The 18,194-nt window shown below is 38.4% G+C and overlaps 1 protein-coding gene across 3 annotated transcripts in view; it reads right to left on the bottom strand.

The window, feature by feature from the left end:
• Positions 1 to 738: 738 nt before the first annotated feature.
• The window catches only part of kiaa1549la (KIAA1549-like a), a 76,659-nt gene continuing 59,203 nt past the window's right edge, over positions 739 to 18,194 (bottom strand). Inside the window, exons 18-24 of one of the 3 annotated variants that reach the window (XM_083560964.1) lie at positions 12,336 to 12,710; positions 6,476 to 6,573; positions 6,050 to 6,189; positions 4,939 to 5,090; positions 3,990 to 4,055; positions 2,594 to 3,695; positions 739 to 1,884 (exon numbers count right to left, since the gene is read on the bottom strand). In XM_083560964.1, the coding sequence (XP_083417090.1) occupies positions 4,026 to 4,055; positions 4,939 to 5,090; positions 6,050 to 6,189; positions 6,476 to 6,573; positions 12,336 to 12,710 (795 nt within the window). In that variant the 3' untranslated portion in view covers positions 739 to 1,884; positions 2,594 to 3,695; positions 3,990 to 4,025. Of the gene's footprint in view, positions 1,885 to 2,044; positions 3,696 to 3,989; positions 4,056 to 4,938; positions 5,091 to 6,049; positions 6,190 to 6,475; positions 6,574 to 12,302; positions 12,711 to 18,194 lie in introns of all 3 variants that reach the window. The other 2 variants (XM_083560962.1, XM_083560963.1) reach the window with 2 other exon arrangements.

Raw genomic sequence — 18,194 nt, 5'->3', positions numbered from 1 at the left:
CATGGCGATTTCTGTATTTGTGTCTCTCAAAAAGTGGCTCTATGTCATACTGTTAGAAAGGTTTAAAGACCAACATTTTTTTTTTTTACAGTTTCACGACAAAGATTTACAAATGCATTGTCTTGAGTTGTAGTCTACAAATCAACAGGTCTCATTAACGTACAGTCTAAATATATGATGTACCCAGGTTTATTAGATCCATGTTACATAGTGTGATTTATAATGATCTTATACAGTGCCTGTGAAAAGAATTGATATGGAACGAACACAAGACGTTAGCAGACTGCGTCACCTCCGCGGTCAAAAAATGGAGGTGAAAGCCTAATGATTTGGGGTTGTTTTGGAGAAGAGAAGAACTGAACTAACATGGCTACCATTTAATACTTCTGCTACACCGCGGCTAATTGAAACCGCTTTCACCAGACAACAAGACAATGAGCCTAAGCGCACGTCCAAGCTCGTTATTTAGAGAGCAAACAGTCGGCATGGAATGACCTGCCCAGTCACCGCACCTAAATCTGCTCTGGGATGAATTGGCTTGCAAGGTCAGAAAGACTAGTGAAGAACATCTTTGGCAGGTTTCACAAGAGGCATGGCAAAGTATAGTAGTGGGAAAAATGACCTATCCAGATGCCAAGTGTGTATACAGCTGTTTTTCATGCCAAAGGAAGATTTTTCAATGAACAGCGTTGCTGAAAAATTTTTTTTATAAATAAATAACGTGTCCTTTCCAGGGCATTTGAGTCTTTATTAGATTTTATTTAATGTGTATATCACAAAAAAATATGAAATTGTTTAAATCAGAGTTATTATAAGCATGGTTATTTCATACAAAGGGGAGGAGAAAAAAACGACGGAGGAAAAAACAGCATCAAAAACAAATGCAGGTGTTTTTTTATATTCATTGTGTGAAAATATACTGTACAGTTGGCAGTTATGGAGTTGCGTCATGAGGATTGACATCATAGCATGATGATATGAATTTACACAGAGAATACTACACACTTGTTTTCACATAGGTTCACAATGAGACTTTTTTTATACATACTGCAAATCGAAGCACGATATTTTACACTCGGTGAGGGTTCGAAAAAGATGAGTGCAATTTTAATTAATATTTTACAAAGCAAAAAAGAAAAAAAAAAGGCGACTGAGCCACAACCGAGATCTTTGCACTTCCCCAGCACCAGCTAATTACATTGAGAGGACAAAGTTCTTCAGTTTGAACAACATAAAATAGCAGTTGTGTTGTGTTATATTATCTTACTATGCTCGGATGCCAGTGTAATTAGATTGTGTTTGAATTGTGTACTGTTATTATGTTCATCATATAAAATGTGAATTGAAAAAAAAAAATTATAACAAAAGGGTATTTATAAAGGAATGATTTCAGTCAATATCACAGCTTATGACAGAACAGGTCTATATCCATCTATATAATGTACATATCCTTACATACAAACCCTTGTGTTTCTTCAGATTGCATGCGCTAGAACCTTCCGGAAACACATGCGGAAACTCGGGTGGGTAACATTGCACTCATTTGCATAAATCTAAAGTGAAAAAGTGAATTCAGTAATAATGGAACAGTTTTTTCTGCTACTGAATTGATAAATTTACTTATTTCCATTAGGATTTTAGAGAAATCTGTAGAAGGGTGCAGTCAAGGATCGGACACAAGGATCGGTTTTATTCTTATCTTATTTGTATACAGTTTTTACTGTTACTTTCTTTTACAAGTAATTGAATTATAAATAAATATATAAATGAAGCACCCAACCTTGTGTTTGTTTGTTAATTTACTTAATTACTTATTTTGAAATATATATGCGAGTGTGTCCTATCCTTTTGACTGGTGCTCTAATAAATATTATAAAATATTTACTGTAATTTCCGGACTATAAAGCGCACCCATATATAAGCCGCACCCACTGAATTTTACAAATATTTTTATTTTTAGCATAAATAAGCCAGACGGTGTAACAGGTGAAATATGTTGCGCTTCCTTTAGGAGCATAGCGGTATTTTGGTAATAGCCTGCCACTGCATTCTTCCGGTATTACTGCGTGTGTGTAAAGCTGAGGATTATGTCCTTATTATTTTCTGATGCTCATTTCTAAGTTTCTTTGCCTAACCCGTAACGCTGTTGCCAAGAAAAATAAAAAAGCACGAGTTTTGGAAACCTGTATGTGCTTATATGATTTCTGTTGTAACTGGAGTTAGCGAGCTCTCCCTTCACCCAGACTCAACGCGTTACAACGGCTTGTGTCTAAAGAGTAGCCTACCAAGAAAGTCATTGTTCACTGTCTTCCTCCTTCCTTTCACAACTATTTCTCTCTCTTATCTTTATCTTTTGGCATCCGATGAAAGTTTTTTCTCCCGAAGCCGTGCAGCTCAGAACACAGGTGAGGTGCGTTTTTTCGTTTCCGTTCAAAAATTTCATTGGTCTAATATTATGGGGTTCAGTTTATTGGCTTGAAGTTTGTGAAACCGGGAAAAACCCAGGAAAAATTCATAAATTAGCCGCTTCGTTGTTTAAGCCGCGGGGTTTAAAACGTGGGAAAAAAGTAGCGGCTTATAGTCTGGAAAATACGCTAAGTTGACTTGATTAAAGTCAGTTTGCATAATATTTATTATTTATTCATTTTGCCTACATATGTATTTTTTTTTTTATTATTATTATGATCCTTTTTGGCTTATGCTGTACACTCCAGCAGATAAAGGTTCTAGATTGTGATTTCATCTCATATATAAATGTGCGTGTCTATCAAAAATAAGGCAATAAAATAGATATGTTGTTTTCAAGTGATTTATCTACTGGCTGTGAACTGAAAGTGAGACACTGAATAGGAACCAAAATTCATATTCAATTCAAGCCCTAAAAACAATCGATAATAGATAATAGACTAGTGATTTTCTCATACTATTTCTAGTAATTCTTTTAACGCTAAATGCTTGGGATCGTTGTTTGGTGTCCTGCGAAGCTCCACAAGACTGTGACGGCATTCGATCCGAGTTTCTCATGAGCCGTTGCGCTGTAGGTTATTTGACAGGTTATGGAAGAAGCGAAATGAAGAAGCAAACAAACGCACGGTTTCGTAAGCGGCTAGGGGAAAAAATACTCACGTCATGACTACGGTTACATATAGTACAACAAGTGGTTTTTGGGTTTCGGATTTCTGTTCAGTCTCTTTTTCTCCAAGATCTTTTTTAAATTTTTTTTTATGTAAGCCATACATAGAGCGCATGAAAGAAACACCAGCTATAGGCCTGCTCCTCGGTAAAGAATAAGAGCCAAAGACACAGAGAGGTTTGCTTGAGACGAAAGAAAGTATTCTATTTTGAATATGCTGATGTTTAAATCAGACACACACTCACACAGAAAGATAAAACCCCACCAGCTTCATGTCCGTGAGGAGATCGAGAAAGCTTCAAGAACACGTTTGGCCGATGGGCTGGTCATGATGGTGTCGGGTCAGAACAGGAGACTCTGAGAAGAACCTCCCATGAAAGCACAGGTGAATGGTGAAGTAACTGATGGACCTGGTCAAGTCTAGTCAGGGCCTTGAGGGCTTTCAGGTCTTTTTGGGCTTTCCAGGCGTTTAGGGTCGTCTCAGCTGGAGCGGCCCTGCAGGCTGAGGACGGGTTTGCGCTGCTGTGGGGGATCAGGGTATTTTTATTCACTGTACAAAACCCTGCAACAAAAACACAGCATTCAAGGAAAAATAATTCATTTTTAATTGTAAAAATACACAATTAAGCAGGTCATTGTGAGCTGCATCAAAAGGAATCAGTTTAAACTAGATCTTAGCGTTATGATGTGAATCTACACAGAGATTATTACACATTATATTTTTTTACATAGGTTCCCAACGAGGCTTTGTATTTAAAGGCATACTATAAATTAAACCACAATGCTTCACACTCAGCAACGGCACCTTCTGAACACCTCTGAGATGAATAATGAACGTTAATAATTGTTAGCGTACCCAGGAGCATTGCTGTATCCAGTCAGCCAATTCGACTCAGCAGATGGTCTCCAAATGACACGGATTCTAAAAAACACAACATAATGCTTTTAGACCTCAGAAGCAAATGCCTTCATTCAGTCATCTACCAAGCAAAGATTTATATAAAAAAGAAATATATATATTCATTGACTCATTGACAATTATGTCAAAAAATAGACTCCATACCTCCTCACTATTACTAAAAACACTCTGAAAACAGGAGATACTGACTGTAACAAGGAGAGAAGCTGGCACATTATGAAAATGGATCTGTATTTATTGAAGCGGTATCATAAATATCAGCGACGGGCCGTGCATTTCACACTTAGACCGTTACTGGTGTCCTACCTGTATCAATCCACCTCTTACCACCATCATTATGACCTCACGGCTATTGAAACCATCAATATTATAGAGAAACGCAAATGAACACAATTCAACAAGTCTCCTTTCACTGTAGCCACAGCTGCACCGCCCATATACATCATCTCTAGCAGAAGCATTGATATTAACCTTATAAAATGGGGTGCATCAAAAATTCCATGCATTTTTTCTGTGCATACGTAATTTTTAAATACATCATATTTAAGCAGGGACTTTGTGCTTTAACTAGTACAAGTTAAGTAAAGCAAAATACTTCATTCATCAATGGGAATTATAGAGTATAATTCAGCTTATATGTAAATACTTCCAGCTCTAAAAAACCCCAAAACATTGGATTTGCTTTTTCAAAATCTAATTTCAATCTTTGCCACTTGTTACAATATCAGATTTTTCGAGTATCGAGGTTCCATTGTACTTTCTTTTGGATGTTCATTGGAATCTTTGGGGTTTAGGGGAAGGAATAGGGTTCAAACCATATACACAATTTTGAAGCATTTTAAAAGGGAAAGTGTTTTCAAGTGTTTTAGCTGTGGATCAGTGGTACCGTGTCGCCCCACTGGCGTGGGAGGTCATCCGGCTCCGGGGGGTACGACATCCACGAGGGGCTGCGGTAAGATGACGACGGTGACAGGACAAAGTAATCGGAGTAGCCGGGCCGGTTAGCTGATATGGCATAAACCGCTGTCATTGGGTTTCCTGCACAGATGGAATAAGTGGTTGATAAAACATAACAAGCAAAAAGTATTTAAGCATCTGTTCTACCTCATATAGTATATAAGATCCTGGTCATCATTTCTACTTAAAGTCCCTATATTTAGTATTTGCATATTGTAGTCATCACCGGCTTGATCATCAGGGACAAACTTACTTATAAAGAACATATTCACTTTTAATTACCACATTATCTGTGTAAAGCTGCTTTGAGACAATGTTCATTGTTAAAAGCGCTATACAAATAAAAATAAAATGAATTGAATTGAATTTATATTTAAATATGTTGAATACAAATTATTTATCAACCTACAAAAATATGCACAAATAGCCTACGCTTTTATGCAATGAATAATTGAACAAATGAATAATTTTGCAAATATGCTAATTTCACTTGTATTTGCATACTGGAAAGTGATTTTATGATGCAATCACTTCAGATATGTCACAATTGTTAAATACTTCGGTGGCAATTTTCACACTGACTGTATTTCATCTTTTCTTTTCTTTCAAATAATAATAATTAATAATAGTATTAGATAGTAGGTATTTTGAATTATGTCTCTCAAATAGTCCACATTGTGATTGGACACTGAGGCATCTTGTGATATAGCCGGTCAGGGTAATATTTCATCTTCAACACAATATAACAAAATAAACATATATTCTATTTTGTATACGTTATTTTTTACAGAAATTAAAAGAATAAACTTATATATTAAAGTGAGTTATTACTTTTTAGATTAGTTTAGATTAGTCAAAAATTCCTCCTTACAGCATGCATGTTTCTCTGGGCTTTTCTATTAGTTCTAATTGTCTCCAACCCAGTCCTGTCATAGGATTGTTTATCTATTGAGTGCACCTGTTCAGTGTTTTGCCCTTTGTCAATTACTCTCTAAAGCTGAGCCATGATTCTTTAATTGACTTGTTCTTCTGACTCAGACCTGAGTAGCTCGACATGGACTGATCGACCGTGACAGCTGGGAAAGGAGCTCGGTTGATAGGCAGATAGGGGGCGCCGTTGTGCTGATTCATCTCCGAGGCCTCAGAGACGCGTGGCTTCAGACTCATATCTGGTGTTGATCTAAAAAAAAAAAAAAAAAAAAAAAAACAGAGGCATGCTTGAAAAGTCGTGCTGCTATAGACATGTGTGACCAGCAGGGGGAAGAACGAGCATACATATCTTCATATATGAAACACACACTGAGCTTGGAGAGCGGCAGGCCCACATGGCAGCAGCCCTCAATGCGGTTAGCAGCTTAGAATGGCGTGCAAATCACCTTCGTAGACAGCTGCCTCAGAACATGCAGGAATATTAACACGACCCTAATAAAATCATCGCTGTTTTAATGAAGCCGCATAGATCTTACCGGCGTACTGATGCTCCAGGTGGTGCTCCGGTTCGAGCTGATATAAGAGGTGGCGGTGAGCCCAAACCCATATCGGGCAGCTGCGTGAACCTGAAGCCCTGAAAAGCCAAACACACTCTAGTAAGAACAACAGCCAAACAAATGCTTTAATCTTTACAGCATAACAAAAGGACAAAAAATATTATGGCGATTTGGATGATTGGTCAATTTCGCAAATGTGGGGTTTATTTTCACAAAGCAAAGATTCTCTGTGCGTGTGTTTAGCTTCACTAACAATGAACAAATGAACAAATTAAACCAGGTGATCAGGATTTTCTGGCTAAGTAGCTAATTTTAGCATTATTATATCAGTGTTTTTAAATTAAATCCTCTCAGCTATTAGACTTTAAAACAATGGCCTTATAACCAGTTATAAAGGTTTACTAATGCAAAAAAATTATGTCCCAGACACTAGTCTGCATGTTGCTATGCCTCTGAGAATCGCTTCAGCAGTCTTTATTAGAAACAGGGATGAGCTGAAAATCTTGTTATTGAGTCAGAACTGAACATGGAACTGACGTATTTTTGTGCAATAATATATAAGGGCTTCAGATCTCACAGTCTCAGTTTACACACGTCCCAGTTCTACAAAACTTCACCCAATTTAATGTAACCTTCATTGCTTTTGACAAGTCAATTAAGACATTGATATCGCTCGCTGCAAAGGGTTTTTATCAAAAGTGATTCCCAGGTAAGACAAAAGAAAAAAAAACGCTGTTTGTTCTAATGATCAGTTCTATTGGTCGACGAAAATCAGGTGATGCTTTTAATTGCGAAGCATGGTGGTTCTGGAAAGGAACTAAGAGACAAACTTACACATAAAGTACCATCTTATTCGTTCTTCATCACCGCATTATCTGTGTAAAGCTACTTTGAGACAATGTTCATTGTTAAAAGCTCTATACAAATAAAAATATATTGAATTGAATAGAACTGTTTACTTCAGAAAATAGATGGCGTCATGATGAAAAGGGAATTCTCCACAACACTGCAAGACATCAGCCAGGAGGTTGTAAATACATAAATACATTGGTGTGGCTGTCACGAACATCTGACCTCAATCCCATAAAAAAATCTGTTGACTGAACTGAAATAGCATGTCTAAGCAAGGAGGCCCACAAACCTGCCCGAGTTAAAATTCTGTTACGAGAAACAGGCAAAAATTCAAGCAAGGTATAGTGAGAAGCTCTGTGGAAAAGTTCCCAAAGAGTCTGATTCAATGTAATGCAATGGCACCAAATACTAACAAAATGTAGAGCGAGAGAAATTTTATAAGGAACAGTGACTCTAAAAAGTCACAGACACCCGAATCGCAAACGATAAAGCAAAAAACAAAACTTACGACATTAACGATTATATATTAATCCTTATTAAAAAATTATATAATGAATTTGATCATTTTAATAAATTAAATGTTACAGCTCGGAATAGTGTCGGAACAATGAGTCCATAATATATATATACAGTGAGGAAAATAAGTATTTGAACACCCTGCTATTTTGCAAGTTCTCCCACTTAGAAATCATGGAGGGGTCTGAAATTGTCATCGTAGGTGCATGTCCACTGTGAGAGACATAATCTAAAAAAAAAAATCCAGAAATCACAATATATGATTTTTAAACTATTTATTTGTATGATACAGCTGCAAATAAGTATTTGAACACCTGTCTATCAGCTAGAATTCTGACCCCCAAAGACCTGTTAGTCTGCCTTTAAAATGTCCACCTCCACTACATTTATTATCCTAAATTAGATGCACCTGTTTGAGGTCGTTAGCTGCATAAAGACACCTGTCCACCCCATACAATCAGTAAGAATCCAACTACTAACATGGCCAAGACCAAAGAGCTGTCCAAAGACACTAGAGACAAAATTGTACACCTCCACAAGGCTGGAAAGGGCTACGGAGAAATTGCCAAGCAGCTTGGTGAAAAAAGGTCCACAGTTGGAGCAATCATTAGAAAATGGAAGAAGCTAAACATGACTGTCAATCTCCCTCGGACTGGGGCTCCATGCAAGATCTCACCTCGTGGGGTCTCAATGATCCTAAGGAAGGTGAGAAATCAGCCCAGAACTACACGGGAGGAGCTGGTCAATGACCTGAAAAGAGCTGGGACCACCGTTATCAAGGTTACTGTTGGTAATACACTAAGACGTCATGGTTTGAAATCATGCATGGAGCGAAAGGTTCCCCTGCTTAAACCATCACATGTCCAGGCACGTCTTAAGTTGGCCAATGACCATTTGGATGATCCAGAGGAATCATGGGAGAAAGTCATGTGGTCAGATGAGACCAAAATAAAACTTTTGGGTCATAATTCCACTAAACGTGTTTGGGGGAAGAAGAATGATGAGTACCATCCCAAGAACACCATCCCTACTGTGAAGCATGGGGGTGGTAGCATCATGTTTTGGGGGTGTTTTTCTGAACATGGGACAGGGCGATTGCACTGTATTAAGGAGAGGATGACCGGGGCCATGTATTGCGAGATTTTGGGGAACAACCTCCTTCCCTCAGTTAGAGCATTGAAGATGGGTCGAGGCTGGGTCTTCCAACATGACAATGACCCGAAGCACACAGCCAGGATAACCAAGGAGTGGCTCTGTAAGAAGCATATCAAGGTTCTGGCGTGGCCTAGCCAGTCTCCAGACCTAAACCCAATAGAGAATCTTTGGAGGGAGCTCAAACTCCGTGTTTCTCAGCGACAGGCCAGAAACCTGACTGATCTAGAGAAGATCTGTGTGGAGGAGTGGGCCAAAATCCCTCCTGCAGTGTGTGCAAACCTGGTGAAAAAATACAGGAAACGTTTGACCTCTGTAATTGCAAACAAAGGCTACTGTACCAAATATTAACATTGACTTTCTCAGGTGTTCAAATACTTATTTGCAGCTGTATCATACAAATAAATAGTTAAAAAATCATACATTGAGATTTCTGGATTTTTTTTTTTAGACTATGTCTCTCACAGTGGACATGCACCTACGATGACAATTTCAGACCCCTCCATGATTTCTAAGTGGGAGAACTTGCAAAATAGCAGGGTGTTCAAATACTTATTTTCCTCACTGTATATATATATATATATATATATATATATATATATATATATATATATATATATATATACAGTGAGGAAAATAAGTATTTGAACACCCTGCTATTTTGCAAGTTCTCCCACTTAGAAATCATGGAGGGGTCTGAAATTGTCATCGTAGGTGCATGTCCACTGTGAGAGACATAATCTAAAAAAAAATCCAGAAATCACAATATATGATTTTTAAACTATTTATTTGTATGATACAGCTGCAAATAAGTATCTGAACACCTGTCTATCAGCTAGAATTCTGACCCTCAAAGACCTGTAAAATGTCCACCTCCACTACATTTATTATCCTAAATTAAATGCACCTGTTTGAGGTCGTTAGCTGCATAAAGACACCTGTCCACCCCATACAATCAGTAAGAATCCAACTACTAACATGGCCAAGACCAAAGAGCTGTCCGAAGACACTAGAGACAAAATTGTACACCTCCACAAGGCTGGAAAGGGCTACGGGGAAATTGCCAAGCAGCTTGGTGAAAAAAGGTCCACTGTTGGAGCAATCATTAGAAAATAGAAGAAGCTAAACATGACTGTCCGTCTCCCTCGGACTGGGGCTCCATGCAAGATCTCACCTCGTGGGGTCTCAATGATCCTAAGGAAGGTGAGAAATCAGCCCAGAACTACACGGGAGGAGCTGGTCAATGACCTGAAAAGAGCTGGGACCACCGTTATCAAGGTTACTGTTGGTAATACACTAAGACGTCATGGTTTGAAATCATGCATGGAGCGAAAGGTTCCCCTGCTTAAACCATCACATGTCCAGGCACGTCTTAAGTTGGCCAATGACCATTTGGATGATCCAGAGGAATCATGGGAGAAAGTCATGTGGTCAGATGAGACCAAAATAGAACTTTTGGGTCATAATTCCACTAAACGTGTTTGGGGGAAGAAGAATGATGAGTACCATCCAAAGAACACCATTCCTACTGTGAAGCATGGGGGTGGTAGCATCATGTTTTGGGGGTGTTTTTCTGCACATGGGACAGGGCGACTGCACTGTATTAAGGAGAGGATGACCGGGGCCATGTATTGCGAGATTTTGGGGAACAACCTCCTTCCCTCAGTTAAAGCATTGAAGATGGGTCGAGGCTGGGTCTTCCAACATGACAATGACCCGAAGCACACAGCCAGGATAACCAAGGAGTGGCTCTGTAAGAAGCATATCAAGGTTCTGGCGTGGCCTAGCCAGTCTCCAGACCTAAACCCAATGGAGAATCTTTGGAGGGAGCTCAAACTCCGTGTTTCTCAGCGACAGGCCGGAAACCTGACTGATCTAGAGAAGATCTGTGTGGAGGAGTGGGCCAAAATCCCTCCTGCAGTGTGTGCAAACCTGGTGAAAAACTACAGGAAACGTTTGACCTCTGTAATTGCAAACAAAGGCTCCTGTACCAAATATTAACACTGACTTTCTCAGGTGTTCAAATACTTATTTGCAGCTGTATCATACAAATAAATAGTTAAAAAATCATACATTGAGATTTCTGGATCTTTTTTTTTAGATTATGTCTCTCACAATGGACATGCACCTACGATGACAATTTCAGACCCCTCCATGATTTCTAAATGGGAGAACTTGCAAAATAGCAGGGTGTTCAAATACTTATTTTCCTCACTGTATATATATATATATATATATATATATATATATATATATATATATATATATATATATATATATATATATATATATATATATATATATATGTCACAGTATATTTTTATAAAGAAATCATAAGCGCCACCTTGATGTTATTCAAAATGTCTGTGGTTCGGGTGTAGGCACAAGCGCTAAAGATGATCACAGCCACGCCGATATTCAGCAGTCATGAATTTCATTAAGCTGATTGATAAAAGTGCTGGTATGATAACTATCAGCACTCTTTGAATGTTGCTTGGCCAATCAATAACTGTTGTGAAAGAGGGTATGTGCACTATATTAATATTAACAGCCCCAAATCCAAAAAAGTAGGGAAAAAATTTAAATAAACAGAATGCAAGCTTTTTACAAATCCCTGTTCTATTTACCTCCAAAAAAAAACATAAAATGTTTAATCTGAGAAGATATACCATTTTAAGGAAAAAATATGGTCATTTTGTATTTAATGGATGCAAAAAGTTGGAAAAGAGCCACGTTTTCCTACTGTGTAGCATCACATCTTCTGTCCATATACTGTACATCTGGGCACTGAGGAGACCAGTTGTTGAAGGAATGTTGTCCCATATGTGTCTGATACATACTAGCTGCTCAACGGTTCTGGGTGTCCTTTGTTGTATTTTTTAGTTTCATGATGAGCCAAATGGTTTCAAATGGTGAAAGTACTAGAAAGCAGTTCAGTACCCTATTATTAGACTATTCTACTATGAAGTCATGCTATTGTAATAGATGCAGTATGCAGTTAGCAATGTCTTGGTCAAATATGTGTTTTCTGGGTGAAAGCATTTGTTGCTTTCGCCACAGCGGATCATCTGCATGTTTGATTTGGCACATGTTTTTACGCTGGATGCTTTTCCTAACGCAACCCTCCCCATTTATCCAGGCTCGGGACCGGCACTAAGGCTTGTTATTATAATAATAATAATGATATCTAAAGTACATGCTCTATGCTAAAATATAGTGTTCTATATAGTATATGTTAAATAATGTATTGATATATATATATCAATCATTAAAAGGTGGTATTTACTTGAAAGTGTAAATGTGGACAGTGAGGACGTACAGGCTTGGGGAGGCTACACTGGTGCATGTCAGGCTCAAATGATGGGCCACGCTGCAGAGCTCCAGCAGGGTGGTCCATGGTGCCAGGGGCACTGGTCACTCCGTCCACGTAGGGGCCGCTCTGAGCAGGGGGGTACGGAGGGTGGGGGCCATGCCGGGAGTGGTGTTGGTGGTGGTTGCGTCCAGAAGGCTCTGCCGAGGCCAAACCGAACGCGTTATCCAATAGGAGGTGCATCTGCTGCCGCACCTCATCAATAGAGGGCTGAGAGCTTAGAGTGGACGAGTCCGAGTGACCTTTAACGTGGTGAGTGCCTCCGAATCCCAGAGAGCTCATCAGACGGTCAACGTCTGTCTCTTCAAAGGGTTCTGGTTCAGCCTGGAACACAGACACACATAGAAAGACAGGGAATTAATATATGCACTCATACGCATACATACACACATGAGCAAAGATTTAAAAAAATACAACTTATCACACATTCTAATAAACAAATATATATATAAATAAATACTATACACACGGTTTACTTTAGAAGAAAACCAATCTCACTGGTGAACACACATATTCACTCTACACACACACAGGCACAGTGGATATATCCAATCTATCCAATTTGCAAGTTAAAAGCTCAGCACATTTGTGGCTATTAACTGATATCAAATTCCTCATCGGAATCCCTGAGTAGTCCATAATCATATTCACAGTGGCTGCGACTGCGGTGGCTGCTGCTGTGGTCTGATCGTCAAGGTTTAGGCTCGGTAGGACTCGCTCTGAATACACTCCGAGTTCTGCTACTCCCCCAGTGCTGTTTAAATGGACCGAGTGGTAATCACCTTTGCTTTAGCCTCCAAGAAAACTCTAGTGATTACTGAAGGAAGGGACCCGAGAAGCCGTATCTTTCCCGAGCAGGCCGTTAAGGTTGTGGGTTGCACGGCAAGACATCATGGGAGGTCCTTACTTTCTATACGAGACCATCAGTGTTAGCAATGAATTCAAAAATGTGAAATCTCAGTGAATTGAACCAAAAGTACAGCAACAGAACTGATGTATGAAAGCTGTAGTCCATCCTCTGTTCCTCTCTGTTGTTTCTGAATCCTGAATGTTAAGGCAAGTCACAGGGAATGGAAAATGTTGAGTAAGTTTTTCATACTTCAGACTTCCAGACATGGATTTTTCCTTTTATACCCGCTCTCTGATCTGATTAGTCGAGTGAAGACATGGCAAACAGAATATTTAAGGATCACAGGCAAGTGTTTGCTGGAAACCAGGGACACAGGAGGGATTTGGAGTCTTCTAAGTCAGCCATTTTAATAGTATTATTTATTAAAAATCACATTAAAAAGTCTCGGATGATATAAGACAACGTTATTTTAAACTCTAAACTGGGACACTTCTTTTTGCGGGTTTTAAACACACTTCCAGCATTCTGTGTCCACAGTCTCCAACCAGTCTCTAATCCATGATATTGGCGTAATATGATTTACGCATTATCGTTCCAACTGCATTTATCAGTAAGAACACACATCTCATATTCCATGTTTATTTATACACAGTGGGAAAATGGGAAATTTTGGAACTAGGATTTGGCAAACCTGGAACATTTTAGCATTTTTTGGAACCAGTGCGACCTTGTTTAAAACCCTTTGCCATTATGTCGGGTGCACACTGTGCGATTTACAATAGTCCTTTGCGATTGTTGCTTGTTAGAAGTGATGAATCCCATGTCACATTGTAGAATTTCAGTTGTCATTATGTCAGACTGTACGACAGTCAAAAACTGAGACCCGTCCAAAGTTTTCCATCATCAACTGACACGTTAACAGTAGCTAGCAGCAAACAAAATCAATCTGTAGCGTTAATTTTGTTTATTAAATGCCTTGATGATAACCTAATCCAAACACTGCTTTTCTCTCCTAGCTCAATAAATTTTGTCCACCTGAATCATTTAGACATTTGTCCTTAGGTGGTTTGAAGCTATCGTAATAATTGCGTCATCAGGTTCGCCGTTCCTATTGGTTCTTGGTTTGACAGACGTCGTAGGAGATGAGAACGGCGCGCAACAAGAATTCACTGTAAAAGCTTTTTATAAGATTGGTGATAGTGTGATTGCTGCGCAAAGGGAATTTCAGCGTCTTTACTGGTTATGACTAGAGGTCTACCAATGAATCGGCGCTGCTGGTTGATTGCTGGAACTATTGGCCATCGGCAAAAATTCTGGACCGTTGTCATTATGTTTTCATCATCCCCTAGAGTCGAATCACTGATGCCAGATGCTGTTTGTTTTACACGTGTGACTGCGCGCTGCACGGAGAGCGCTATATTATATTTCTTATAATATTTTTTTTTCATTATTGATTATAATATGATATATGATTCATTACTGTTTTTTTTGTAATAAAGTTCAGTACTATTTAGCATGGGGTGTTATGTTTGCTTTTATCCAGTATCTAATTTAAAAAATGATCGGTTAATTTAATAAAGTACGATCCAACCTAGCTAGCAGTATCGGTAAAATCCACTATCAATTGAACTCTAGTTAGGATGTCATGATTGTGCCTGTTTTATTTATTTTGAAGAAACAGGTTCAGCCCCCTGATGGTGTTGAACGACCTGCACACCAGAGAACATTGAGACTGTTTAGGCTGCTATCATAAGGACCCCCTGCCGCTCCATTTCACAACACCCATTATCACTATGTTGAGTTGTTTCTTTGAAATGATTCACCTATGTTGTAATTGCATGACCAGATGGGACACGATCATGACGTCCTACTGGTAATAATGCTGAAATTCCCTTTGTGCAGTACTCCACGCCTCGATTATAACTAATAGCAAGGGGTTCTAAACGAGGTCGCAATTACCGACGTCCCAGAGTTGCTAACTAATCGTTCCAAAATTCCCCCTTTCCCTGCGCCACCCTGTATTAGGCTCTCAGCGGCCAAACATGTCCTTGTTGGTTTAACCAGAATGAGTGTGTTTTAAAAACACCCGCTGCTAAGGAAATGCTTTAGGACCAGGAGCTGACGCAGATTTACATAATCATCTTATTTAATCGCAAAATGTACTCCATGGAATATTACAGTGCACAATGCAATATAACCCATATTGTTAAATGTGTATATTATAAACCTGTGCAATATACAGTCACATAGACACATTCCCACATTCTGCTTTTTAAAGAAACTGTGGTAGTCAGTGTCATTGCCAGGAGGCAGAAACGCAGCACAAAGAGATTTCTATAGTGTTTGTTTATCCAGAGAAGTTATCCTATAGCTCCAGGGTTCCTGGATTGATCCTGAGCCCAGGTTTCGGTCCTTTATGTGCTCTTCTCAGGTTTTTGTAGGCTTCCTATGGGCTCTCTGGTTTTTTATTTAAAACAAGCCTGGCTGAAAATGACAGAATATTAGCAAGAACGATCCAAATGTATTCCTGAGACTCTCCTGTGTCACCATTTACTTGTTTCCTTTTGCTGAATTTCCCCAAATGGTTTATTTGACTCATTAGCATGATTTCAAGTTTCCGAATAAGAATTGAATTTCCCTGTTTCAGGCTTTTTCCCAAATGGTTTAGCTCAGTTCAGAGTCTGAAACAGGGAAATTCACTTCTTGTTCAAAAAGGTTAAATCAGGCTAATGAGTCAAATGTCTGATGTGAATTGAATACACAACAAATATGTCTCCTGGGTGAATATTTATATCATTTTTTTAGATTAGTCATCATTTGGTGATCTGCAGTACCTAATGAAAACTAATGAATGTAATCTATGGCTGACAGAGTGGCAAAGGAGCTACAGCATTCATTTCATTTGTGCTCATTTTCTAATGTACAGTTTGAAGCTTGTCAATAGCTTAAAGGGAAGTCCAATGCTATTTCATGCACTTATTTAGTTACATTTAGAGTGTTATTAGAGTGATTTAGACTGTTAAAGTGTTGGATTCTAATGCTAAACATGGAAAAAGTTTGGACATAAAACTATTTGGATGTATGAAGGTGCCAATATACGCCTTCCGGAATCATATGTTTGGGAAAGATTTTCCGAGTATGGCGCTTCACGACATCATCAAGGCCCAAATTCCTTAAATGGACACAGCAACCAGTGCGAGATTAAGCTCATCACCTTGCTTCATTTAGTTAAGGAACTCATCGACAGAGCTGCACAGGACTCGCTCGAGAAGAAAGTCTTTAAAGAAGTGTGTTTTTGGATGAAAGGGAACGAGAACCTTGTTCAGTAATTACCATACAGACAGGTCCTGCTGTAGTCATTGTTGCTGCTGTTGATCTCGAAGTTAAATTCTGGATCTGATTGTTACCCAGAGTTCATTTAAGAATACAACTTTTTTGTTTCTTGTTTTGAACAATGTCACAGCTTGCAGACGATCGCTACGCAAAAGCGTGCACATGCTTGCAACTCTTTAGCTCCGCCCATGACACACCTCCAGGAGCTCGGCTGTTTTCAGAGAGAAGCATAATGCTGTGTCTTTCCTTTCAAAATCTGATCAAACTAAATAGTCCTCAGTGATATGAATGACACAATACTATTCCATAGGTACTTAAGATTAAACTGAAACTGTGTGTGTTATGTCTCCTTCGACATTTAGTCATTAAGGGATTGGCCCATTTTTTTTGCCCAGCACTATAAATGTGTGTGCATGCTGCAATGTAATATTCTGGCATCCCCTCCACACAGGGTATATTTTAGGGATGGTAAGATACCGATTTGCATATATAGTTAACAATGTGGTTCACTGAATAAAAAAATTGTGCATCGGATACAAGTTATATCACAATGCATTGTTTTTAATATATTTGCATTCATAAAAAATTATATATATATATATATATATATATATATATATATATATATATATATATATATATATATATATATATATATATATATATATATATATAATTATTAGTAGATGCGCTATAGTTTTATTATTTAGAAATTTTGTGTCCAATATTTTATATGTAGATTGATTTCTCCTCGTTAACTGTTTCTCAGGTGTGTTTTCTCAGCACCACTGCTGCTACATGAATATGGCACATCACAACACTACAGAGACTGAGGCATGTCCTGAAAGTCACATAGAATACAGATTAACATGGCAGAGGTAGAGCTGTGTCTTCCTGGAGACACAACAGGAAAATTACTGGTTTTATTGAATCTTTTTTCTTTTCTTTTTTTTTGCACTACAAAGACGTTTGTAAAAGGGGCAATGTGTTAGAAGTAAGAATGCACTTAAGTAAATGAATGATTTGGTGTCTGTCTGAACCAAAAAAATCAAAGTAAACTATTTGTACCATATTAAATTGCACAGCATATTGAATTGAAATCGTTTCGACCCTCATCACAATAGGGGTGAATTGTATCACATCGCATCAGTAGCTGCTTCATATGTATCTTTAATGTATCGCATCATTGGCTATGCATCGAAATGCAAATCACAGTGGCCTCAGTTATAGAGATGCACATCCTCAGTGTATTCCCATTTCACACACTGGGATAGTTTCCAGGTCCATCACGTAATGTACTGACCAGAATAAAGTGTTTGATGAAAGAATGAATGCGTTGAGTTCACAGAAAATCTCAAAGAGCCGGCTCTGAAAGCAGAGCAGTGATGCTATATTTAGATCAATGGCTAACCAGAGGAGGTCTCAGAGCAAACGCTAATCTAATGTATTAATTTCTTCAAATTAAGTGTTTATTCAATTGAACTTTTGAATTCAATTGAAGCTGTTTTGCTTTAGTCTAATTTTCACAATGAAAATATTTTTGTTTTTTGAGAGCCTCACAGAAATAAATGTTTCTGATTAAATGTTTAATGATTCCAGGGTCCAGGGTCATTTGAAGAACAAAT

Source organism: Silurus aristotelis, assembly GCF_946808225.1.
Source record: "Silurus aristotelis genome assembly, chromosome: 14".
Lineage (NCBI taxonomy): Eukaryota > Metazoa > Chordata > Actinopteri > Siluriformes > Siluridae > Silurus > Silurus aristotelis.
The sequence above is the reverse complement of the archived record's forward strand: the minus strand, read 5'-3'. Positions and strand labels throughout refer to the sequence as shown.